The 25,945-nt window shown below is 36.6% G+C and overlaps 2 protein-coding genes across 9 annotated transcripts in view; one reads left to right on the top strand and one right to left on the bottom strand.

The window, feature by feature from the left end:
- The first annotated feature begins 177 nt into the window (after positions 1-177).
- Positions 178-9,881, top strand: LOC107719074 (rho GTPase-activating protein 24). The gene is made up of 7 exons (XM_016526384.1): positions 178-398; positions 1,183-1,390; positions 3,745-3,877; positions 5,735-5,808; positions 6,786-6,907; positions 6,993-8,067; positions 9,216-9,881. The coding sequence occupies exons 1-7, from the start codon at positions 287-289 to the stop codon at positions 9,457-9,459; spliced, it is 1,968 nt and encodes a 655-aa protein (XP_016381870.1). The 5' UTR covers positions 178-286; the 3' UTR covers positions 9,460-9,881.
- Positions 9,882-17,200: 7,319 nt separating this feature from the next.
- The window catches only part of LOC107719076 (mitogen-activated protein kinase 10), a 44,989-nt gene continuing 36,244 nt past the window's right edge, over positions 17,201-25,945 (bottom strand). For 7 of the 8 annotated variants that reach the window (XM_016526392.1, XM_016526390.1, XM_016526391.1 and 4 more), the window contains one exon: positions 17,201-17,456. In XM_016526392.1, coding sequence (XP_016381878.1) covers positions 17,314-17,456 — 143 coding nt within the window. In that variant the 3' untranslated portion in view covers positions 17,201-17,313. Of the gene's footprint in view, positions 17,462-25,945 lie in introns of all 8 variants that reach the window. The other variant, XM_016526393.1, reaches the window with a different exon arrangement.

Consider the following 25,945-nt stretch of genomic DNA (forward strand, 5'->3'; position numbering starts at 1 on the left):
TGTCTACATTGATTTTTTTTTTTTTTTTTTTTGCCAGATCACCGTCTCACACCTGTGTGGTCACCATTTATAACAGAAATGCATCATAGGAAATTTCTGTTTATTCATCCAGAAAGGGATGTATATAGAAAAGTCAAGTCCTTTTTCTTTCATTATTTTGAGGTCCAGTTGTGATCCAGCTATGGATCTTCTCAAAGTTCCCAAAGCTTTTTCCCTAGCCAAGAACATTTTGGATGATTTTCCGGCAGCGGTGTGATTGTAGGCAACTTTGGATTTATTTTTGAAGATGCTCAGAGGCAGACAGTTTGGATGCACCTTCTTGCATCCCTTATTTTACTACAGTTTCATGCACGGAAGTCTCTTCCGTAAAATTAAAAGTTGCGTCAGCTTCAAACATGGTGAGTCAGACTTTCTTTTGAATGTGAATAATCAAAGAAAATGTGAAATATTGTTTCTCTTATGTGTCCAACCTCTTTTTCCTCTCCATCAGCTTAGGCAGGAAAGGGCGGCAAAACCCTTCCTGTATTCTAGGCTTAGTTGAATTTGTACCATCTCGTACCACATGTCTGTGTCCAGAGACCCGGAAAGCGCCACCGATCCAAAGCTTCCAGGAAGTCTGGCCTAATCCCTGCTCATATGCATGCCACATGTGAATCACGCTTGTTTTCAGCCCGACTGATGCAGACAAAAGAACAGGGCAGGAGAGGAAGTGTGCGATTTTCTTCTCAGAGGGCGTGACGTGAAAGAATAGCTTAAATCAGGCTTCTTTAGCAGCTCTCCTCCTCACTTTTGTCTACGTATAGGAATAGAGGAATCAATTGTTTTTCAACATGGGCTTTCCACTTGTTAAAACTATTTTTTTAAGGCTCTAAAAGATTTGTTAGATAGCTCAAGACTTCTTACTTTCCATAACAATAGCCTACCTAAAATATTCAATAAAATATAAAAGATAACAATAACCACCAAAAATATTCACATGTAATTTAGGTCTGTCAATTTAATGCAATAATAAGATTAATAATTATAATTTTGTACCAATAATAAGTACCATTAAATTAAAATAAATCAAAAGATTTCAATTTCTCAGCCGGGGTATCTCAAAGTTATTGTGTAGAATCATCAGATTGTTCTTAAATCTTACCTTAGTATCTGATCCTTATAAACTATGGGTTTCTGTTTCAGGAATCTTTGGTCAGAAGTTGGAAGAGACGGTTCGATATGAACGTCGTTATGGCAACAAGATGGCGCCCATGCTGGTGGAGCAGTGTGTGGACTTCATCCGCCACTGGGGTTTACGAGAAGAAGGGCTCTTCCGTTTGCCCGGACAAGCCAACCTCGTCAAAGAGCTTCAGGATGCTTTCGACTGTGGAGAGAAGCCGTCTTTTGATTGGTACTTGCACTTGCTAAATGCACTTACAGTCTCTGTTATGAATATGAAAGGATTCTGCAAGACTTTAAATCTTCTAAATAATCTCATTCAGATTAGTCCAGATTTTCTGTATTATCTCTCTTGCCTTCCTTATCGTCTCTCTCCAGTGTGTTTCTTTGTCTCAGGAACATTCACATTGAGAAATATAAATACAATAGTCATGGAGGATTTGAATGAGGATTTGGTTGTAAATAGGTGGGCTGGGAGCTAAAATGCACGGAATGCTGCAATCTTTCATTCCCCTGCTGAAAAAAAACATCTTAGATCTTTCCATGTGCTGGTTTGTTGCTGGTCTCATTTTAACCATCAAGGTCTTTCTGATGAAGCTGTTAACCAAAATGCCGGAGATTCCTGTAGCTCAAACAGTAAAGTGTGACGCTAGCAACACTAAGGTCACGGGTTTGATTGCAAGGGAATGTATATGAACTGATACACTACAATTGTAACGAATCAGTCCACTGAAGGCGAGCGTAGTGAAGAACCCATGTGCAGTTTATTTACAAGTGATCCAAACATCCAAACAATAATCCGAGACTTGACTTGACATGAACAGACTTGACTTGACATGGCATGAACAGACTTGACTTGACATGAACAGACTTGACGTGGCATGAACAGACTAGACTCACCGACAGCGGGTTACAACATCAATACACGACCAAGAACAATGACAACATCATGGCTACTTATAACAGACAAGGAGGGTCACATGACAAGAACAAACCAATGGGAAACAAGACACATGACTAGGACAACCAATCAGAACATGACACATGAACCAAAGAACAAATCAGAACATAACACACAGACAAGGGAATCATATGACAGAACATGATCACATACACAAGGCAGAGATACATGAGGGCAAGGGAAGCATGACACTGACAGGGACCAAACTACAAAATAAAAGACATGAAAACATGAACAAGAAACACAACCCAAAACACCACATTACAACAATGCAGAAGTTTAGGGTCAAGGATGCATAAATTGATAATATGTGGCAGTAAAGATGCTTAGAAATGTTACAAAAGATTTCTGTTTCAAATAAATGCTGTTCTTTTGAACTTTATATTCATCAAATAATCCTGAAAAGAAATCAATCACAGTTTACACAGAATATTAAGGCCACATATTAAAAATCTTACAGACTACAATCTTTGAATGGTAGTGTGTAACTTGAATGCAGTGTAAGTCGCTTTAGATAAACTCTTCTACTAAATGCATAAATGTAAATGACATCTAGCATAGAAGTACCATATAATGCCTGAAATGAGTCCTCATTAAATCCAAGTTTACTCTGGCTCCAGTGACGAATCAAGGCAAAAAGATGCTGTTGACAGCTTTGTTTAGAGCCTATGAAGCTTGTTCGACATACTTTCACTTTATATTAAAACCCATAAGTGTGCCATCTTTAAAATAGATTTGCTTTCTTCTCAGATGTCTGACATTACAATGAATCAGAATTTAAACTTGGAACCTTCACCCGAAAATTCACATTTATATATTAGCAAGACAAATTCTTCCTTTTTAACACCTCCAGGTGTTTTTATTTTGTCTTTTTCTCCCTTTATCAGATGTTTTTCCAAATACATGCTTCTCTCTGTGGAGTTTCCCAAATGACCCATTTACCATTTAGTAGATATTATCCATAATTCGCCTGAAAGTGAAATAATGTTCATTTTAAGCTAATGTCCCTTCACATTACAAATGTAGACGCTGGACCCTTTCTCTCTCTGAAAAAGCTTTCTCTGCACTTCCATAATACCAAACGCTGCAGATAACAGCAGCAGATGCTTCCCAGTTTATTTACAGTCTGTGATTTTAGCGATGGCTGTCAGGGCTCCACGATCACGTTGTCGGGAAGAGACACGTCAGGGAAAGCATACTGCATATTCAACACTGTTCATATTTAGAACTTACTGGTGTCTGAAGCAAGGTGATAATTATAAAGGGTCAAAACACAGCATATGCATTTGACGGTTACACTATACACATGCCTGCTATTCCTGTCCAGCCCACCCGGGAAGTGTCAATAAATCCAGCTTGTTACGGGATTGTCACAAGCCCAGGTCCTCTATGGGGCCGTTACCGGACTGATCAGTGACGTGCTAGTGCTTTCTTTGATTTAGTACCAGCTTTCTGTTACTCATCATTAGATCCACTGGGATACTGACACAGGGATGCCCACAATCTGTCATTTAAAGGGTCCTACACTGTTTTTACACACTTTATGCTTCTAGCTTTTCATTCTTTGAGGCATTTATGATTTTTTTTTATATTAATATGCCTATTCTTTCCATCTTTCTCTGCAGTAACACAGACGTTCACACCGTGGCATCATTGTTGAAGCTGTATTTAAGAGAGCTGCCTGAGCCGGTCATCCCGTTCTGTAAATACGAAGAGTTTCTGGCCTGCACCAAACTCCTCAGTAAAGACCTGGATGCAGTGAGTTGTCTCTTGTTGACCATCACATTAAAAGCATACAGTCCTGTTCTATATACTTTGTGGCGGTAGCATGTCTTATTACTCAAGGGTGCAGTAGTTTTCTTCAAATGTTTGTGTCATTAATAATGGAAGTTACCATATGTGACCCTGGACCACAAAACCAGTCATAACGGTCAATCCCCAGCGACTTGAGACTGGTTTTGTGCTCCAGGGTCACATATACATATACTACAATTCAGATGTTTGGGGTGGGTAATGTTTTTTTAATGGTGGTGAAAGAAGATTCTTATGCTCATCAAGCATGCATTTATTTAATCAAAAATGCAGCAAAAACAGTAATATTGTGAAATATTATTACAATTTAAAATATCTATTTTCTATTTGAATATATTTAAAAATGTAATTTATTCCTGTGATGCAAAGCTGAATTTTCAGCATCATTACTCCAGTCTCCAGTGTCACATGATCCTTCAGAAATCATTCTAATATGCTGATTTGCAGCTCAAAAAAAAAAAAATCTTATTAATATCAATGTTGAAAACAGTTGAGCTGCTTAATATTTTTGTGCAAAAAGTGATTTTTTTTTTTTTCAGGATACTTTGATTAATAGAAAGTTCAAAGGTACAGCATTTATTTGAAGAAGAAATCTTTTTATAACATAATATTGTCACTTTTGATCAATTGAATGTGCCCTTGCTGAATATATAAAGTATTTCTTTCTTTCAAATTCAATCCTGATGAACAGATGAAATAAGTTTCTCAAGTTTACATAAAGTTCACTGTTTAAAGAGGGATACTAAAATAAAATGAGGCAAATTAGGCCTGAACTAAAGGGACTGTAGCTCTGGTTCTGTTGTTGTTTGTCATTTAGTATTTTACAGCACTTGTTTTAACATCCAGATCTTTAACTAAGCTACACCATTCCTAAAGTTAACAGACTGAATAAAAGTAAAGTATGTTGTTTTTTTATATAATGAGCCTCACTGTAGACTCAAAATATTGTTGAACTTTTTGGCTCCCCTCCTCTTGCTATTTCTTACTTTTTGTTTGAGTTCGGTTCCCACCAGGAGGCTGAGAGAATGGCATATGACTCATCTCATTATTCTACCGCAGTCGTCTTTCATCTCACGTACATCAGTTCTTTACTTTCGCTGAGCCTGAGGAAGAACGGGTTGACCCTGAGGAACGGAAACAGCCTCATTCTGACTTTCAAGTTAAACTTTTACCTCGTGTGAAACACCGGTGCATCCAGCCAGCGGCTTTTGAATCGTTTCAGGATAGAATCAAAGTGCAAGACTGTGTCTTGCAACACTGAATTTAATTTACTGCCCCGAGGTTTTGAACGAGATTCGTACCTTTGAGAGTCCCTCGAGTGCGGTACACGCAAAGCATCATGGTACCATGTCAAATGAAGCAGGAGGCTTTACTAGATCCATTTGTTTTTGAGAAATAGCTTTCTCATGTGGTGCAGCAAAGTCATTTTCATCAGAGAGAGCCTGCAGGGAAAAGACATATCGACCATGATAAAAACAGATCTGGAATGGAGCGCATCATTAAATCTAGAACCATCATCAATTGTTAAACTCACTGACCCATGCCTAGACGAATAGCGTAGTAATAACGAAATAAATTGCAATATGAATATTTAAAGTCAATTTGGAAGAGTTCAACAGACTTTTAAAAGCAATGGGACAGGTTTAATTGTCTTTTGATTCAATACGTCTTTTAATCATGTATATTAGTCCAGATCATTTAAAACTGAATTACTATAATCAGTTTAAACAAATGCATACATTTGTATTTCTTTTTATCCTAGATGTGTATTTAATTGATCTTTTAAAATCTCTTTCTGTGCAGGGAATGAAGGAATTAAGAAGGCAAGTAGAAGGTCTACCTACGGTAAACTACAATCTGCTTAAATACATATGCAAGTAGGTGATTTTGTATTCTATTCCATTCAGTTGTGGCTTATCACAAAATGTAATAGTTCTGTGCACTAGTGGTGAGATTTTTTCAGTGACTCTGTAGGTTACAGTGAGTCACTGAGTCAATTCACTCAATTGATTCATTCAAAAACACTGATGCATTCAGGAACGGAATAAGTGACTTGTCCGTAAGTGAGTTCCTGAATCAATCCATTCAATCAATTCATTCAAAAACACTGATTCATTTGGGAATGAAAAACGTGACTGTCTTTGAGTGAGTCATTGAGCCTGTTCACTCAATGAATTCATTGAAAATCACTGATGGAAGGAACAAAACAAGTGACTGTCTATGAGTGAGTCACTGAGTCAATTCACTCAGTTGATTCATTCAAAAACACTGATGCATTCAGGAACGGAATAAGTGACTTGTCTGTAAGTGAGTTCCTGAATCAATCCATTCAATCAATTCATTCAAAAACACTGATTCATTTGGGAATGAAAAACGTGACTGTCTTTGAGTGAGTCATTGAGCCTGTTCACTCAATGAATTAATTGAAAATCACTGATGGAAGGAACAAAACAAGTGACTGTCTTTAAGTGAGTCACTGAGTCAATTCACTCAGTCGATTCATTCTGATGAATTCAGGAATGAAATAAGTGGCTGTCTTTGAAAAAAAACTTGCTTGTGATCTTATGTTAAATTACTTTTGTGTTATTTTAATAGCATAATATTAATTTTACACTTTTGACAACACAAGTTTTTTGCAAAGGTCTCAGGCTTCTCATTCATTTGTTGTGAATTTTGTTGTTTGCAACGATCAAGTACCATTTATAAATAAATAAATAAATAGGCCCACCACTTGATTTTCAATTACTATTACATTTTTTTCTCTATCTATTTACATTTTTTCTCTACACATTCAACTTTGTACATACAGTTTCAGAAATCTCAGTTGTAAGGTTGACCCTTCTTTCTTGTCCAGATTTTTGGATGAAGTTCAGTCCTACTCCGGTGTGAATAAAATGAGTGTACAGAACCTGGCTACAGTCTTTGGGCCAAATATTCTGAGGCCAAAGTTTGAGGACCCAGTGACTATAATGGAAGGTAGGTCTTGTCCATATCTCTGACTCCAGAAATCTCTGAATCATGATTATTTTCAGTGTTTGAGTGATCTGTTTGTCGTGTGCAGGCACAGTACTGGTCCAGCAGCTGATGGCCGTTCTGATTGGTCAGCATGATGTTCTTTTCCCACCCGATGAGGACCATACTAGCACCCCGGAAATGGTTAATAATAACAATAATGAGACGCAGAAACGGCCTACGAATGGCCAGCTACAAAACAAAGAGAACAATAACACCAGTGGTGTGCGACAGTGCACTTGGGACGCACCCGAATCACCCAGCCGGGCTCCTCTGGACAACGGCTCTCCCCGTTCGGGCAGCCCGCGTAATGGTTTTACAGGACAGCATTTCGAGGTGGCCCGCAGTCCGCCACTAGCAGTGAAAAAGAACCCAGCGTTTAGCAAAGGGAGCGGGATTGTCACCAACGGATCGTTCAGCTCGTCAACGTCATCCTCAGGTGATGCCAATCTGGAGAAAAGTCAGGCTCTTCCAAACATGGGAACCCTTCATGCCCGTCGGACGGGTGTGATAAAAGGCTCGGGCACCAAAATGGGCGTCCAGAATGGCATCGTTCGGATGGGCGTATCCAGCACGGACGTGACGAATGGGACTCTAAATGGACGGAATGGACTCTGGGTGCCCAACGGTCACGTCACGATGCGTGAGGCTAAAAGTCGAGACGCCGAGCACCAGCAGAACCGCCTGTCCACGTACGACAACGTCCACATCCATCAACAGCAGACCACGCAGCCCAGTCTGAGCAGCAGCTGTGAGGACAAACAGAGCGTGGATAGCGCCACATGGTCCACCTCGTCTTGCGAGATCTCCCTACCCGGAAACTTGACTTCTTGCCGCTCCTCCACAACCACGTGCCCAGAGCAGGACTTCTTTGGCAACAACTTTGAGGATCCTTTGTTGGATGGGCCAGTACAGGAGGACAACGGACCGGTGGTGGACGATAGGGAGCAGCGGACCAGTAACGGAGGAGGCCCGGGAAGCAGAGGAACCAGCAGCAGCGATAACAGCGAAACGTTTGCCGTCACAAATGGACCGACCAACCACAGTGCACTGCATAGCCTGGTGGCCAGTCTCAAACAGGAAATGCTCAAGCAGAAGAATGAATACGAGGCCAGGATTAAGAGGTAAGAGTCATGTTCAACCAAAAAGTAAACTTTTCAGAGCACACAAACTAATGATGTTTTTTCACCGTTTTAGTGACATTAAAAATGAGTAGAAAATAAAACAAATGAAAATCTCATGTCAGTTTTCGCCCTGATTGTTTGCTACCCGCATTCCTTCCTACAACAAATCAGTTTGCATTTACTGTATATAATTTATAGGGAAATGAAAGGAGAAAACTGAAATAAAATGAGGGAAATAACCAACAAAATAAATGAAACAAAAACAAACAAAGAAATATTTTACATAAACACACACTCAGTATGGTATAAACATGAGATGTGGCAAACATTTGAGTATTGTTCTGTCTTCCCTGTTGCTTTTTTGGATAATTTATCGCTGCACAAATTTTAATTTTTCACCAATTTTTTTGTCAATTTTCTTCATCAGCAATAAAATAATTAACCTAGCAATGTAAAGAGGTTTTTGTTTAAAACAAGAAAAGAAAAGAAAAAATCAATGGAATAGAAACACCTAAAATGAAAAAAATAAATAAATAAATAATAATAATAATAATAAAAAATAAAGTAAAATAATAATAATAATAAATCAAATAAAAAATGTAATTATGTAAATGTAATTACAAAAAATAATATAAATATATATTTGGTTATTTATTTATTTACTTGTTTTTAATAAAATTAACAAAATATTTTTTACTTATTTGAATAAAATTACAAATATTTACTTATTTTTAATGTAATGAAGAGAATATTTAGTTATGTTTAATAAAATGGGGAAAAATACGTATTTTTAATAAAATAAAAAAATATATATTTGGAAAAAAAATACATATTTTTATTAAACTGAAAAAATACTTCTAATAAAATAAAAATATTTACTTATTTAAAATAAATGAAAAACCAGACCAGAAGATTTTCAGTGATTAAATGTCTGAATTTCTCTCTTCCTCACAATGATCGTACGACTTTATAAAATATTGCAAGATTTATAGTGTTTGTTGTTTTTGAAGTTTATATTTATTTTATTTCATTTTTTTTGGTGCTCCATGATAGAATTGACTTTTACCTAAATCACCCTTTAAGTGTCTCATTAAACTATCACAGTATTAAAAGGTGTATTTACCCAACTTTTCCCATCTTCCATGTAGTCTGGAACTTCGGAATCTAGAGTTGGAGACGGTGATGGCGAATCTACACGAAGAGCTTGACCAGGAGAAGAAGAAATACACCATGGTGGAGATTAAGCTGAGAAACGCAGAGCGAGCCAAGGACGATGCGGAAAAGAGAAACGAGATGTTGCAGAAAGAGATGGAGCAGTTCTTTTCCACCTTCGGAGACCTGACCGCAGACCCGCGACGGCCCGACAGAGCCAACACCATCTGGATCCAGTGAGCCGTTAACAGTCTACCATTAACATTTCTCAATGACCAGTCGTGTTACATTGTATAGGCTTGTGTTCAGACAGAACGTGACTAAATCAACCTTCACGGCATCTTTGCATGTTTGGTGCAAAGGTTCGACACGGCTGAGTGAAGCCCATTGAGCCAAAATTTTCAGAACCGAACGTGGACCAGTTGTTGGATTGAACCTGTTGGATCATAAAAAGGGGTGATGGGATGATGCAGCTTGGATGTTAAGGTGAGATGATCATCAAACCGAAAAGAAGGTGATTCTGACTCTTATGACCTGAGAGTGAACTGTAAGAGGAACTCTTGATGATTGTGGTTGAATGTGACAGAGTGAATTAATTACATGAATGAACATTGAGTTTTAGATGATGGGAAACTCCTGAAGGATGACAGAAGCACGAATGTCACTCGTATTTCTTGAAGACCAAAATATTGATGGAGAATCTGATTTTTTTGCAGTGCCACAGCGTTCCCCACATGACCAAAACCAAGTAGACAAGGAGACCTGTAAATACTTGTGAAAACAGGGCAAACGCTCAGCCTGTCTTTGTCATTTGTGCATGTCGCACATCATTTGCTTTCAGTGGTGCTAAACAGGAGGAAGTCTGTTAAAATGAAGCTTGAGATGGGGTTTGTTCATCTCTCGGATCATGTGGGGTCACTTGCCTTGTCGCAGCTGTTCATGCTTCTACTGTAGCTTGATGCATTCAGTGAAATGCAAGGAAATTAAATTATGTGACCTCAATTAAACTTACAAATTTTATTGTGTCATTGTATCAGTCGCTCGACTCGGCCACACATGAAATCTGTGGGTGGTCTGATATCTCTACAACTACAAAATGAACATTAATAAGATAACAGCCCCCCAAACAAATTCTGGACATTGTCCATTAACTAAAGTCAATGTCCTAAAAAAAACTGTTTGTGATTTAAAGCTGTGTCCAATCGTTAAAAATGCACCAAAACACACAGCATGACGCAAAATGCAACAAAATCATGGGAATATTGACCCATTCTGAATCTGGGGTGGGCTTTCATATGCTTTTCTCACTGTAATGCATTTGTGCATGTATGTGCAGGTGTGGATGTTCATTTAGGAACATTTCCCAACATTGTGTTGCAATCTCTCACTAAAAGTTGCAAGAATAAATTGGAGCATCATTTCCAAACCTGCAAGACCTGCAGAACTCAAAAAAGTAAAGCATGATAAAAGTGTTAAATTTGACTATATTCCAAGTCATTTAACACAAATTAACACTTCCTCTGCCACAGCTATCAAATCTCATTTGCTTTGCACAGTCACACTTGATACTGTATGTCACATATGGATACGAAACACAAGCACCAATGACAAGTGCAGCTGTAATATCTTTCTAAAGGGATTTTTAAAGTGTGGAACAGTGTTATTTTATATTTATAATTTATATTCTAAATATTTTATGTTTTTTTTTTTTCTATTTTTACATTTCTATTTAGCTTTATTTTTATTTCAGTTTTAGCAATTTAAGTATTTGTACATAGGAAACATTGTGATTTTTAATCTAATATTTATGAAATATTATTTCATTTTAAAATAACTGTTTTATATTAAATGTAATTGATTCCTGTGATGGCAAAGGTGAATTTTTATCAGCATTTTTAAAGTCCAGTCTTCAGTGTCACATGATCCATCTGAAATCATGGTAACGTTATTTTATTTCAGCTTTTTTTTTTTTTTTTTAACTCCTGAAGGATGACAGAAGCACGAATGTCACTCGTATTTCTTGTGATCCAACCAAATGTGTCCTTGAGCTGTCATGTATCCTCTCGTGTATATAAAGTAATATTCCACAATGAAAAACAAATGTCTGTATAAATGCAAATTAATGTTTAATATACGTACTGATATTTAAACTGAGAATTGTCAATGTGTTACGTATACATTTTATATCAAGGCTTTTCCTTGCACTTAAAGCATATGAGTTGCTATGTTGTTTTTCAGTATGGTACGATATGAGATGTGGCAAATTTTTCAATATCAGTCTTCCCTGTTGCTTTTTTGCATAATTTATCACTGCAAATAAAACATTTTATTCATCAGTATTAAAAATAATATTTTTTAAGCATAAATCTAACAGTTTAGGGCGGGTTTTGCTTAAAACAATTTTTTTTTTAATTGGCCAATGGGGTAAATCAACTTAATTAAGGTTTTTCTAAGAAAAAACAAAATATCTGTGTTCAGGTCATGTACAATATACAGGTCATCTGGTGTAGGAACTGTGCAAGCTTGAGAAATTCGAAGAAAGACTCCATAGGTGATCAGCTGTGATTAAAAAGGCCAAGAATTCCCTATTTTTCATATTTGTGTCTGTATTATAAATCTATACTAATCATGGATCACTAATAATTTAGCATATTTTTAGTTAATTTATTAGTTGACATTAAATACCAGGAAATTTGGGGTCATGTGGCATGAATATGCTACGGTAAACTGAAATACTAATTTAAGCAGCATCTTGCTGTTAATGCAATTATTGTGCATGCAGTGTTTATGACCTTATATTAACTGAGAATCTATATGAATATTCATACTTTTTAAAAATTCATTTGTAACACCATATGCACATTTAAAATGAACCTCTGATGTCAAAAAGGTCATTTAAAATACCACATAGAGACCAGTTACAGTGCCGAAGATATACACTTTCCCTTATCACATTCATATACATTTTAATATAAAGTAGACATGTTGTCAACAATATATATATATATATATATACACCAGTCACCTACATGTCTAGGTCTTGAAATTCATTAATACTTAAGGCATGCAAATGATGACATTTAATTTCAAGGTCAAAGGAGTTTATTTTCAGTCACATACAGATATTTATATTACATACACAGTACCTTTAAAATATTGGGTGCTAACAGCAAGCCATAGTGCTGTTTAAATCTTTAATTTTTATTTTTATTTTTTACCCAACCATCTCATCTTGCATTTGTAGAATAATTTGATTTGAATAACAGCCTTGAGCAGGAGGTGTGAAAATGACGTTAGATATCAAACAGCACTGCGTAAAGAACCACAGTCTCCATCTGAAACCCTCAACAGAATGGCTCACTGACAGCACGGAAAGAGAGAGACGGAGAAAGAGGCTTAAAAATACCGTCCGTGTCAAAATGAAACCATAAAGACTTGATTGAGTTAAACATCACCATGAGACTCGTCACATTAACTAGCACACGACGTTAAATCATGATTACAAAAACGATCCATCATTCATCCACACTTTAAGAGTCGTGATATTGCATTCCTGTGGTTTCTGAAGCTTAGAAAGAAGGAACAAAAGGAAACAAAAAATGACAGGAAACAGGAAGGAATGACAAATGAAAAAGAAAGGAAGAGGAAGGAAGAAAGGAATGGAAACAGGAAGAACAAAAGGAAACAACACGAAAAGCACGAAAGAAGGAAAGTGAAGAAATAAGGAAAGGAAACAGGAAGGAAAACAATAATAAAGACAGAGGGAAGGAAGGAATGATAAAAGAAAAAAAGAAATATGGAAAGTGAAGGGAGGAAAATGAAAATGACAAGGTAAAAAGAAAAAGGAACAGAAACAGGAAGACAGGAAAGGAAACCTAAAGCAACAAAGAAGGAAAGAAAAGAAAGAAAGAAGGAAAAGAAAGGGAAGGAAGAGAAAGAAGATGGAACGGAAGGAAGGAATGATGGAAGGAAATAAAGGAAGAAGGAAAGTGAAAAGAAGGATGGAAAGGAAACAAAGAAAGAAAGGAATAAAGACGGTAAAGGGAGGAAAAGGAGAAAGAAAAAGAAGGCAGGAAACAAGAAGGAACTAAGAAAGGAAGAAGGAAAGGAAGAAAAGGAAAAAAGAAAGGAAAAGAAAGAAGAAGAGTAGGAAAGAAAGAAAGAAAGAAAACAAGAATAGAAGGGCAGAAAAGGAACAAAAAGTAAGTGAAGGAAGAAAAGGAAACAAGAAGGAACTGAGGAAGTCAAATGAAAAATGGAAGAAAATGGAAAGAAAGAAGGAAAATCTAAGTGAAATGAGTTAATAGAAAAGGATGAAGTGCTCTGTATGGCTCTGAGTGTTTCCTGTGATTGCAACGGCACTTTGATTCAGCAGCGGTACGCTGTTGTGCAGTTTGTTTGGATGGAAGTATGTACGTCATACTAAAATATAACATTAAATACACTCATTTCAAACATGACATGACAGATGTGTTTACTGGGAGCTGCTGGACTGTTTCATCTAGTGAACATGCATTTATTTATGAACATACAAGACTGGATAATGAACGGTTTTAATCAAAACCTTCAAAAAAAACAACAACCTGGGAATTTTTTACAATTCCGTTCTCTAACAGTGAACGTTTCTCACAAGGCCACCATCTCGACCAATCAGTTTGCGTTTCAATGATGACATCATAATAGCACATTAAGTTACATTATTTCCAATCTTTTGTTTCCTGCTCACAAACTGCACTCCCACTTTCACAAGACACAGTCAAACTCAACAATGCAGAACATATTGCAACGCTCAGCTTTAACACTCAGTACTTTACCCACAATGCCAAACGCAGTGGCATCCCATGTACAGTAGATCACTGTTCTGCGTTGTGTCGCAGGTTTATAATGGACGCTGGTTTCAGAAGCAGCATTATAACAGTGTGAACAGTACAAACGTTCAGTGTTGACACCTACATTGATCAGAAGCCATTCCAAAATCAATCCCAACGTTTGTTATTTGAAGCACCATGGGAGAAGTACACACTCCTGGGCTGAGTTAATATATCAAGTCAATGCTTTGAGCCTCATTTCATAACTGGTTTAAATGATGCAAAGATTCAAAACGGATGATTGAGATGATGGATTCGCAAAAATTAACCCTGCGTGCGACCCGACAGATACAAGGGCCCTTTCGTTGAAAAATAACCTGTATAAAATGCAAGATGGCACACTACATTGTTGTCCGTCTATTCTAAGATGAAACAAATTGGATACACAACGCAACGTTTTACATTTAGTATTGAATTCTAACAAGTGAATTACAAAAGCTACTGTATGTACGTGTCCACCCTGTTGTAAAATCATCAGCAGCCATATTGAAGTAGTTTGCAGAGACTGGAGACCTCCCAAGAACCCCTCTCTGTCCTCTGGAGATGATATGTATAACTGTGGGAAATTGTGATGACGATTGTTATGGTGAAAATGTCTGATTAGGCTGGGAAACTTCTGCTAATGTTCATGCAATTAAAACGGGTCTTTAAAAGGCTTCTGCTATCAAAGTTCTGAGTTTTGTTTTGTTTTTGAACGTAATAAAGCAGCACCTGAATGATATCATATTCAGTTCTCAGTGTCTAACAGAAGGCTAGAATATGTAATCATGCTTACAAGGGTCAATATATGATGTCAGAGGTGATAAATGTGTGCAAAAAATTCAATCATGTTTGATTAGTGTTAACATGAAAACAAAAGCATAATCTGAGCACGTTTCTGCATGTGCTTAAAGGAACAGTTCACCCCAAAAATGAAATGTTGCTGAAAATTTCAGTCCTCTATCCATAATACTGCTTTCTCCAGTAAAAAAAAGTCTTCTCGTTTGAATCAGGAGAGAAATATGCAGAGATCAAGCACCTTTTACATGCGATAACAGTTCAAAATTGCTGCTCAGATTTTGATGTTAGAGGACAACAGGGACTGACTTTTTCACAGGATGAAGCATTTTTTATGGATTATGGAGTCATATTTTGGCCAGAAGCAACAGTTTAAAGTTAAAACGTGTTAATAATGGATTTGTTTATTACAAATACGCAGCTTTTCATACCATAAGATGTTAATTGATGGACTGGAGTGGTGTGGATTACTCTGATGTTTTTATCAGTTGTTTGGACTCTCATTCTGACGGCACCCATTCACTGCAGAGGATCCATTGGTGAGCAAGTGATGTAATGCTACATTTCTCCAAATCTGTTCTGATGAAGAAACAAACTCATTTTCATCTTGGATGGCTTGAGGGTAAGTACATTTTGAACAAATTTCCATTTCTAGGTGAACTATTCCTTTCAGCTGAATCAGATAAGCATTAACATGCAATGCTATATAATGTGTACCGAAAAATACAAATAATTGAAATAATAATGAAAGGATTTTATTGACAAAAGAGTGTTTCTGGGTGAGAAGGAGTTATAAAATGAGAGCTCTGTTACATAAACAAACCAAAAAAAAAATCATGTGTATTTCATCCCTTTATTAAAATGTTTAGTACACGGATTAAATCGGACAAATACAGGTACAAAACAAAACCGTACAACTTAAATATTATATCTTTTCAATTTACTGTATGCTGCATACTGTTTATTTAATGAAGCGAATCTTTACCCAATACTAAAAACATCAGCCATGTGTGTTTGAAAGACTACATTACTTGTCTTTTTTTAAATGTAACAATTAAATGTGAAGAGGGGGGTTACATCGCAACAGTGGCTCCAAAACATATTTGACAAACACAAGCCGGATCTCTACACTAGTAAATCTACATGAATAGGGGATTGTGGGATTGGGTAAACAGACCTGACACATCCGACACAACCTGGAACACCTCTATCAGAGTCGTCGCGTTACTATATTCATGTTTTCAAGGAGGAAACTGCATTATTTCAAAGGCACTTCCCAGATCTGACAATAAATAGGTTTAATAAATAAACTCCAGCTTAAATTTAGGTAGTAAGCACATTGATTCCCTTCGGACAGCACACAAATATGAGTTCCGAGATGAGATTTAGTTTGCGAGGAACAAAAGGTGAAGATGAGGTGCATGCGCTCGACCTGCATTCGTCTTAGTTACACACACCTTTCAAGGGTGACGGCACAGCATGCAAGGCTGTCGCAGAGAGTCGGAGTTTCACAAACACAAAAAGCAGGGCTGCTGAAAGTAAAAAAATGACAGAGACAGTGCTTGTACCCCTCAATGGCTTCCTGTTAAGCAGCCTCACTTCCTGTCAAGCGTCTGAAACGCCCACTTTCACCCTTAAATGTTATATAAACACGGTTCTCTATATTTGTATATGTATAATTAGCTTAATTACTTTTTTTTCTCTGACCATGCAAGACTACAGGCAAAGGGAAACGGCTGATTATCTGTGATGTGGCAAGGTGTGCAAATACTCCCTCTACTGGCCGTCAGTCCCACTCTGAAAACGCCTCACAACTGTACACAATTACATATATACAAAAGATAGGGGGCGCCATTGTACATGTTATTTTACCCTATAGGAGAAATCGCACACAGACACACCGGCCCGTCCAAAAACATCCGCACAAGCAAAAAACCATCACAGAAAACAAGGGTTGATCAGTGCTCATTAAAATAAAAGCCCACCCTGCCACATCAAGTGACGCACATAAAATCGCAAGGTATTAGATATCAGCCAGTCAATATACACTTTACATAGATGCCCAAATGTATTCCTTTTTTTTTTTTTTGAAGTCTCCTTATTTTTTTTGGATGCCATATGAGGGGGATTCAAAGCAAAGCAACTAGTGAAGATTCATAAATATACATATTCAGACGTTTCTTTGAATGAAAATGCACACTTTGTTGTCATTTGCACGTGATACATTATTTTATACGTATATATATTAACTCATTTTTTTATTTCATGTTTTAGAGGTTTGTGGATTTCTCATTCGGGTTCGCGGGGCGTGATACATTATTTTATACGTATATATATATATTAACTCATTTTTTTATTTCATGTTTTAGAGGTTTGTGGATTTCTCATTCGGGTTCGCGGGTGCTGTTCACCTTCTGAAGAACATGGGGTTGCGCAGGCAGGCGGTTAGTCACCTGCAGCACCCCAGTGGTCCGGCGGAGGTCTCCAGGCTGCTGTCGGTATCAGAGGCCAAGGTCTGGTCGGTGGACATGGAGGAGATGTCGTTGACAGAGGAGGAGGGGGGGAGGCTGTCGCTGCTGTTCACGGCTGCACCTGCGCTAAGGGAAGTAACGGGGAAAAACGGTTACAACGAAAAAAAGAAGCACAGCCACAGCGCCCTCTACAGGGCAAAGAGATACTACAAGCAGATGTTCAAATACCAAAAGTACAATAACGATAAAATATGTACAAATATCCCGCAGGGATGAAAGTGGGTTGTTTAAGGGTGGAGTCCATGCACTGGGTTTGGTTCTGAGGTGATATTGTAGGATGTTGAGACGTTTGTTTATACAGATAGCAACATATCATGCTATCCTGAACCCTAAGAACAGAATGTGAATAAACTACTTTTACTAGGGATGCACGATATTGGATTTTTGCCAATATGCCGCTGCTGCACGTGCTATTACTGTTTACTCTATCATACACCGAACGCCTCATTCTGTATGTGCATTCTCAGTTTAAATGCAGCAATCCAAAAAAGTGAATCTAATCACCATTCAGGCAAAACTTTGCTTCAAGAATGAGCCACACTGCTGACGTGATCTAATCGCTAGCATACCCATGAGCAAATGTGAGTTAATGTATTCCTCTTATCGGCAAGACATATCGGCATAATTTTTCATATCGGGCCGATGCCGATATTTAAATTTTAAAGCCATTATCGGCCGATTCCGATATCGGTCCGATAATATCGTGCATCCCTAATTTTTACTAGATATTTTTTTCTGAAGAAAAAGTGCATGAATATGCTAAATTTAATGTATTACAACATATTTATATAGTAAAAGTATATATATGGATCTGTGTACAATATTATATTGAGATAATATTATTAATATAATCAAAATAGATTATATTAATATTAAGATAAGATAGTTTTATACCATCCATATATATATATATATATATATATATATATATAATTATATATTGAGAATACTTTCTGTGTCTGTGTCATATAAACCTGAAAAGAATATCAGTACATTTAATTAGTACATTTATGTGTGTGTGTGTTATATTTGATAATTATTTAATAATTTAGCATGAAATATTATATAAAATATAATTAGACATTACATATAATTCTATTTCTTTAATCAAATTTTTAAAAACATCTTTTACACCACTAGGTAGCGCTAATGCTCTACAAGAAGTAATAAATAAAGGCTCCTGAAAAAAGGAAACATTGTCCATGTTTTTCATCATCAGGTTTGAGAGTTGCACTGACTGCCCAATAAATCCACAACCCAGAAAACCTCAAATCCTTCACCAAGTCTGTTTGAACACAGGAGCTCAGCCCAATCCAATAACCCGCAAGGAGATTGTTTTTGATAAAAATCAAACGCAAATAACCCCTTAAACGGCTCCCTACGATAACATTACAAGCTAATTTACTTGACTGACAGCCTACATCTTTCGTTTTAATAGAAGGAAGCTCTTTAATACCCATTCAGTGCAGTGAACATGATTTATAATAACTTTAGAGTACAACGCCCACATCCTCATTTGAGATTAACATTTCATTCATTCAATTTTGGAGCGTGACTGCAGAGTGGGGCTTGAGCGAAAAAAATGACAATATGATAAATGATGAAAGCAGAAGCTACCCTTTAACATGAAAAGAAAAAATGAAGAGGGTAGGTGATATTGGCTCAGCAAAGGCTTTGTATCTCTGTCAGCTTTATGGTCACTGTCTGTTTTAGTCTCTCTCTCTCTCTCTCTCTCTCTCTCTCTCACTTTATAGAAATGTGCCAGACCAGCAAAATATGATCGCTAGTTACACATCACATCACACTGAGAGCGTCAGTTACCCCACAGCACAGACGAACAGCAATATTTACACACACACACACACACACACACACACACACACACACACACACACACACACACACACAAAATCAGAATAGATGACAAAAACCTCTTCACATTGTCCAGAATTCTGTTTTCTGCTCACCAAGCCTGCATTTATTTGTTCAAAAACACAGTGAAAACAGTAATATTACGAAATATTATTACAATTTAAAATATCTGTTTTCTATTTTAATATATTTTAAAATGTAATTTATTCCTGTGATGCTGAAAGCTGAATTTTCAGCATCATTACTCCAGTCTTCAGTGTCACATGATCCTTCAGAAATCATTCTAATATGCTCATTTGCTGCTCAAAAAACATTTCTGATTATTATACATTTGAATTTAAAGGGGTCATATGATGTTGCTAAAAAGAACATTATTTTGTGTATTTGGTGTAATGAAATGTGTTTATGCGGTTTAAGGTTCAAAAAACACATTATTTTCCACATACTTTACATTATTGTTTCTCCTCTATGCCCCGCTTTTCTGAAATGCGTCGATTTTTACAAAGCTCATCGTTCTGAAAAAACGAGGTGTGCTCTGATTGGCCAGATATCCAATGCGTTGTGATTGGCCGAATACCTCAAGCGTGTGGACGGAAATGTTACGCCCCTTACCATATTGTGATGCCGTGTCCCGGCCGGAGTGACGAGACAAAAACATTAAAACCCATTATAAACGAGGTATTTGTTGCATCCAGTGGGGACATAATTACTGATTATAATGACTTATACTGTCTTTTTACGCGTTGCGTTGCATCGCGCTGCGTAAACATAAAACTGTCTGCATTTGTGATCGGAGAAATGACAAACAACAAGCGCTACTCTACACTGCTCAAAACTCGCGTTTGAATCATCAGTGGCAAATCCTTGGCTGTGAGTCAGCATTATTTGTCAGCATCATAGACTGTGGTCAGCATGGGGAAACGGGAACTGAATTCACCGGAACACCGGCGGCTCTCCCAGGAAACAGTCCTCGTCCTCCGTAAAATGCTTTGCACACATCTGAATATTTGGGTTGAACTGCTCTGGAACAGTGTTGTAAATACAACTTAACCACTGATTTCTAGTCATATTTTTTGCTTATATTTTTGTGAAAACCATGACTTTTTTCTGGATTTTTGATGAATAGAAAGTTCAAAAGAACAGCATTAATTTAAAGTGCCCCTATTATGGGTTATGAAAGGCTTATATTTGGTTTTGGGAGTCCCCAACAACAGGTTGACATGCATGCAAGGTCAAAAAACACTTTCATTGTCTTATAACATGCATTTATTTTTACCTTACTTGCTCAACGACTCCCAAACGATTCGTTTAACGATTAATTTTTCCAAACCCCTCCTTTGCGTGACGCTAATCTGCCGGTGATTGGTCGGATCCGATTGGCCTCATTTTCATCATGCCTGTAATGCCTGATAAAGCAGCGTTTGTGAGCGCAGTGCTGGTTTGTGTACAGCGTTACCGGGGAAACCGCTATTTTACCGCTCCAAAAGCGGCACCTAGTGGCAAAGACCAACGCGAAAACACCAATAAGTCGGCAGGCAATATGCTAATGTTTCATGATGACGTCAACATGAAACGGCTTGGGATTCGTTTTAAAAACGACTCGTTTCAATGATTCAGAGTCGACTCTTTCTTTTAAGAGACAATAACTTCATACACGGTGCACTTTCAGATTTAAAACTTGGCAGGATGTTTTCATTCACTTAGAGCTGTGTTACACACTGCCTGAAAGGTAATTTTCAAAAATCCATAATAGGGGCACTTTAATTATATACAGAAATATTTTGTAAAATGATATATATTTTACTGTCACTTTTAATTTAATGCATCCTTACTGAATAAAATATTACTTTATTTAAAAAAAAATCTTACTGAGCCCAAACTTGGTAGTATACTTTATTAAAAATTAAATAAATAGGCTGTGTTGATATCTTTTTAAAGAACAGTAATTATAAAGTAAAAAAAGTTAAGATACAATAAATGTCCTCCGAAACCAAATAGTTTAGACAAAAAAGTTAAAGGATATACTAGGCTAATCATCCTCCTAAAACAAATTTTAGACCAGGCCAAAAAAACAAAACAATTAAAAATCTTAATTCGTCCTAAACTGGTTTGCTGGTCTTGGATGTTTTTAGAGAGTTTTTGGCAACTTTTCAACTGGTCAGTACTGGACATAATATTAAACCAGCTAAACCAGCTGAAATTTTCATCAGGGAGTTTGGACTAACTTGAATTCCGAGATGGCCTTTACCTATTTTCTGGGTATCTATTGCCCTCTGCTCTGCTTCTATATCAAGACCTCTGCTCTACAGCTCCTCTTGTCAGATTACGATGGTTTTTCTTTACCCACAATTCCCTTCACAGTAAACAGCATCATGTACATCCCATACATGTGATTTCAATGACCGCTCAAGAGGAAAAATAGACTTTCAACTACATCGCTCTGCTCTCACTTAACAGAATCCTCCAGTCATCCCCCACAATGGACACCTCCAGCGTCCCAGAGACCACCATAAATCTCCCGCCTATACTGCAGGATGGAGATTCCTAAAGCACAGCATCTCAGACTCCCAGATCCTTAATCAAACAGGAAGGGAACGAGGATTTATAGCCGGCATTGATTTTAACCCCAGTACAGTTCTGCGGGTTTAACTAAACACACTGAATCACTGTTTAGTACGGGATGCAACATCACTGATGAAAAATAGCCTTTGGCTATTTCTGGTACATTTACAGAAATGTTTTATTAATGTACAATGTCCTTTTAACTAAACAAACAAACAAACAAACAAAAAATCAACAACCCTCCACTGCAGGTGCAGGACATCTATAAACACCAGTCTTATCCATCAATATTTCCAGCATGTTTGTTGTCATGTGATCAGTGTATGTTGACAATCTCCTGCTGTTTTTTTTTTTTTCATATTTGCTCTGTTTGCTGTCAGAAAATTACAAGTATAATACTTTTCATAAAACACATGTGGGAATTAGTAATGCTATTATTTGTAAAGCTGCTTTGAAATGATATATGTGCGTTTATGAAAAGCAAACTGAATTGAACTGAATATGTGATTTTCTAGACACACGATTCAACACACTAACCCACACTGCTGTGAAATACAGAGCTGCATTGCGACTGCTTTCTTCAGCACAAGCACTTAATTACAAAGAGGGGAGACCGACTGAGAGAGAGAGCAAGAGTGAGAGAAAGAGAGAGAGAGAAATGAGGCCAGAAAAGGACGGACAACACAGGCAAAATAAATTCAAACACCCTAGCAATATCACAAAACATAAGCAGCTAGAAACCAATAGCTCATTCTTTACATCTTTGGATGTTAATATGCAAATAAGACAATGGTGAACAGGAAGATCTGCAGCTCGTGTCACTGTCAGTCACCTTCTCAGTGCTGCAGGACTGCAGACATGCAGCGCCGCACTAACACACACACACACACACACACACACACACACACACACACTGCAGCTCACACACACACACACACACACACACACGCAGACACTGCAGCTCAACATCCCACAAACCTCAAAGAAAAAGCCTCTTCGCTGAGTCAGTTAGCAAATTCTTGACACAAACTAATCCCTAAAAATATTTCAGACTTGCCTGAAATATATTAATATTGTAAATGATGAAATTAGATGCCATGGACTCCAACCTTAATTATGAAACGTGTACATATACAGTGGCAAATAGACAATATAAAATCATATACAAATACATTTTTAAACATTAACACATCAGTTCCCAACATTTTTGTTTTAAACCCAAGCATTAATTTGCTTAATCTTTTTTATTATACCATTACTTGGTGATTTTTACATTCCTGTAGCATTTATTTACATAATGGTTTATTTATTTATGGTTTCTTTACATAATGTAAAGACAAAAAAAATCCCCTTCGCTAAGCTCCACCTCTTGGTTACAGTTGCCAACTCAAGCAAGCATTACAGAACATAAAAGATTTGTTGGTAAAAAAAAAGAATTGGGTCTTATTTTAATATGGGCTGGAATAAACTGACACTGCAAAGCAGTTTCTTTTTCAGCCATTTGTCTTTAAAAAAATTTGAATTACAGAGTAACAAGTGCATAAACTCTAGAATCCAAAAGCAAAAACTTCCCAGAGTCAACTGAAAAAAAATTACATGTATATGTATTATTATGTATAATCTGAAAGTGATTACAGGGGTTCTTACTGATTTTCATGAAAAATAACAATTGTATTTTTTTATGTTTTCCATAAAATTGAGTGTAAATCTCACAGGTCCTCCACTGATTTACATAATAAAAGAGACTAAGCTTTTTGAATATAGAATATTGGATGGCAACAGTTGCTAATATAGGATTGGTCAGTGACATCTTTAAGGCGGGGCTTAGCGAAGGGTCAAGCGTAACTCTTTAAGTGGAAAATAGGCTAAAATAAATACAGATAAAGTGCTTTCTTAAAGATGCTGTAAGCGTTTTTTTTTATATACCTCAAATAAAATATCCCTATAATCTGACAAGGTTCTAATAATTCACAACTTTTTGAGCACAAACCCTTGGGGGAGACCCATGTTTTTTAGCCAATCAGAAACACTCTCTGCCAGTCAATCACTGTGTACTTCCGTTGCCATGTCTTTGTGGGCGGGGTTTTATAGAATTTTTAGTGGAAAGCAGTGGCTGAAAACACTTACAGCACCTTTAATTAATAAAAAGACTACAACAGACAAAAACAGTTTCAAAATAACATTAAAAACCAGCACGTAATCACACTCAAGACGTGTTCTGTTTGACGAGATGAGGGGGGACAGGGACAAATGGAGCAGTCACAATGGGAGGGTTTCTCATAAACAGCTGAAATCACTTTAAATTGACTTACAGAAGCATAGCTTATGCACAGAGAGTACCTGAGGGAGAGGGCTGTCCCTTCACAACACCATTCTTTGTTCTCTCCTCGAAGTTCATCACCTCTTTATAGATGAGCTCTGAGCCAGAGAGACAGGGGGAGAAAAACAGAGAGAAAGAGCACATTTAGATCTAATCAACTCAAACTACTTTAGGTTCATTAAAAACCAACAAAAACAAAATTAACAAATTACTAGTAGATTTTCATGATGGTAAAATTACGTTTTTTTTTTTTTTTTAAGAGTCTGTTAATTGTATTTTATTAATAGCATTTTACTTCACTATGTCTTCATTTAGGACCTTATGTTGTGGGGACAAAATGTCCAAAGTGCTGCCCAGTGTTGTTATTGTTAACTTAATCTACAACTGTTAAAAAAATCAGAAATAAAAATAAGCTGAATTAGAAATATATAATAATAAATATATTAAATAAATGTGTGTGTGTGTGTGTGTATGTACACACAGACACACACACACACACACACACACACACACACACACTTATTTACATCTAGATGCAAAAATATATCCTAATAAAAATGACAAGAGCATATAAAAAAGACTAAAACTTAAAATAAATTCAAATAAAAGCTAATTAATATAGTATTCATATAGTATGCATATTTAAAAAGTACTGTAATATTATATAAATAATACTAAAACAACACAAGTTTGAATTACAGAGTAACAAGTGCATAAACTCTAGAATCCAAAAGCAAAAACTTCCCAGAGTCAACTGAAAAAAAATTACATGTATATGTATTATTATGTATAATCTGAAAGTGATTACAGGGGTTCTTACTGATTTTCATGAAAAATAACAATTGTATTTTTTTATGTTTTCCATAAAATTGAGTGTAAATCTCACAGGTCCTCCACTGATTTACATAATAAAAGAGACTAAGCTTTTTGAATATAGAATATTGGATGGCAACAGTTGCTAATATAGGATTGGTCAGTGACATCTTTAAGGCGGGGCTTAGCGAAGGGTCAAGCGTAACTCTTTAAGTGGAAAATAGGCTAAAATAAATACAGATAAAGTGCTTTCTTAAAGATGCTGTAAGCGTTTTTTTTTATATACCTCAAATAAAATATCCCTATAATCTGACAAGGTTCTAATAATTCACAACTTTTTGAGCACAAACCCTTGGGGGAGACCCATGTTTTTTAGCCAATCAGAAACACTCTCTGCCAGTCAATCACTGTGTACTTCCGTTGCCATGTCTTTGTGGGCGGGGTTTTATAGAATTTTTAGTGGAAAGCAGTGGCTGAAAACACTTACAGCACCTTTAATTAATAAAAAGACTACAACAGACAAAAACAGTTTCAAAATAACATTAAAAACCAGCACGTAATCACACTCAAGACGTGTTCTGTTTGACGAGATGAGGGGGGACAGGGACAAATGGAGCAGTCACAATGGGAGGGTTTCTCATAAACAGCTGAAATCACTTTAAATTGACTTACAGAAGCACAGCTTATGCACAGAGAGTACCTGAGGGAGAGGGCTGTCCCTTCACCACACCATTCTTTGTTCTCTCCTCGAAGTTCATCACCTCTTTATAGATGAGCTCTGAGCCAGAGAGACACAGGTGGAGAAAAATAGAGAGATATGAGCACATTTAGATCTCATAAACTCAAAAACACTTTAGCTAAATTAATTATAAATTAATTATATATAAATTATATAATATATATATATATTAGTTTCATAATTTATTTGTTATGTATGTATATATATATATATATATATATATATATATATATATATATATATA

The sequence above is a fragment of the Sinocyclocheilus rhinocerous genome, unplaced genomic scaffold (genome assembly GCF_001515625.1).
Source record: "Sinocyclocheilus rhinocerous isolate Xijiao unplaced genomic scaffold, SAMN03320098_v1.1 scaffold663, whole genome shotgun sequence".
NCBI lineage: Eukaryota > Metazoa > Chordata > Actinopteri > Cypriniformes > Cyprinidae > Sinocyclocheilus > Sinocyclocheilus rhinocerous.

Excerpts from the sequence above, each read along its gene's own strand:
- LOC107719074 (XM_016526384.1), top strand. The coding sequence starts at position 287 with ATGCTCAGAGGCAGACAGTTTGGATGCACCTTCTTGCATCCCTTATTT. Across the intron at positions 3,878-5,734 it reads TCAGTAAAGACCTGGATGCA|GGAATGAAGGAATTAAGAAG; the intron begins GTGAGTTGTCTC and ends CTTTCTGTGCAG. Across the intron at positions 5,809-6,785 it reads CTGCTTAAATACATATGCAA|ATTTTTGGATGAAGTTCAGT; the intron begins GTAGGTGATTTT and ends TTTCTTGTCCAG.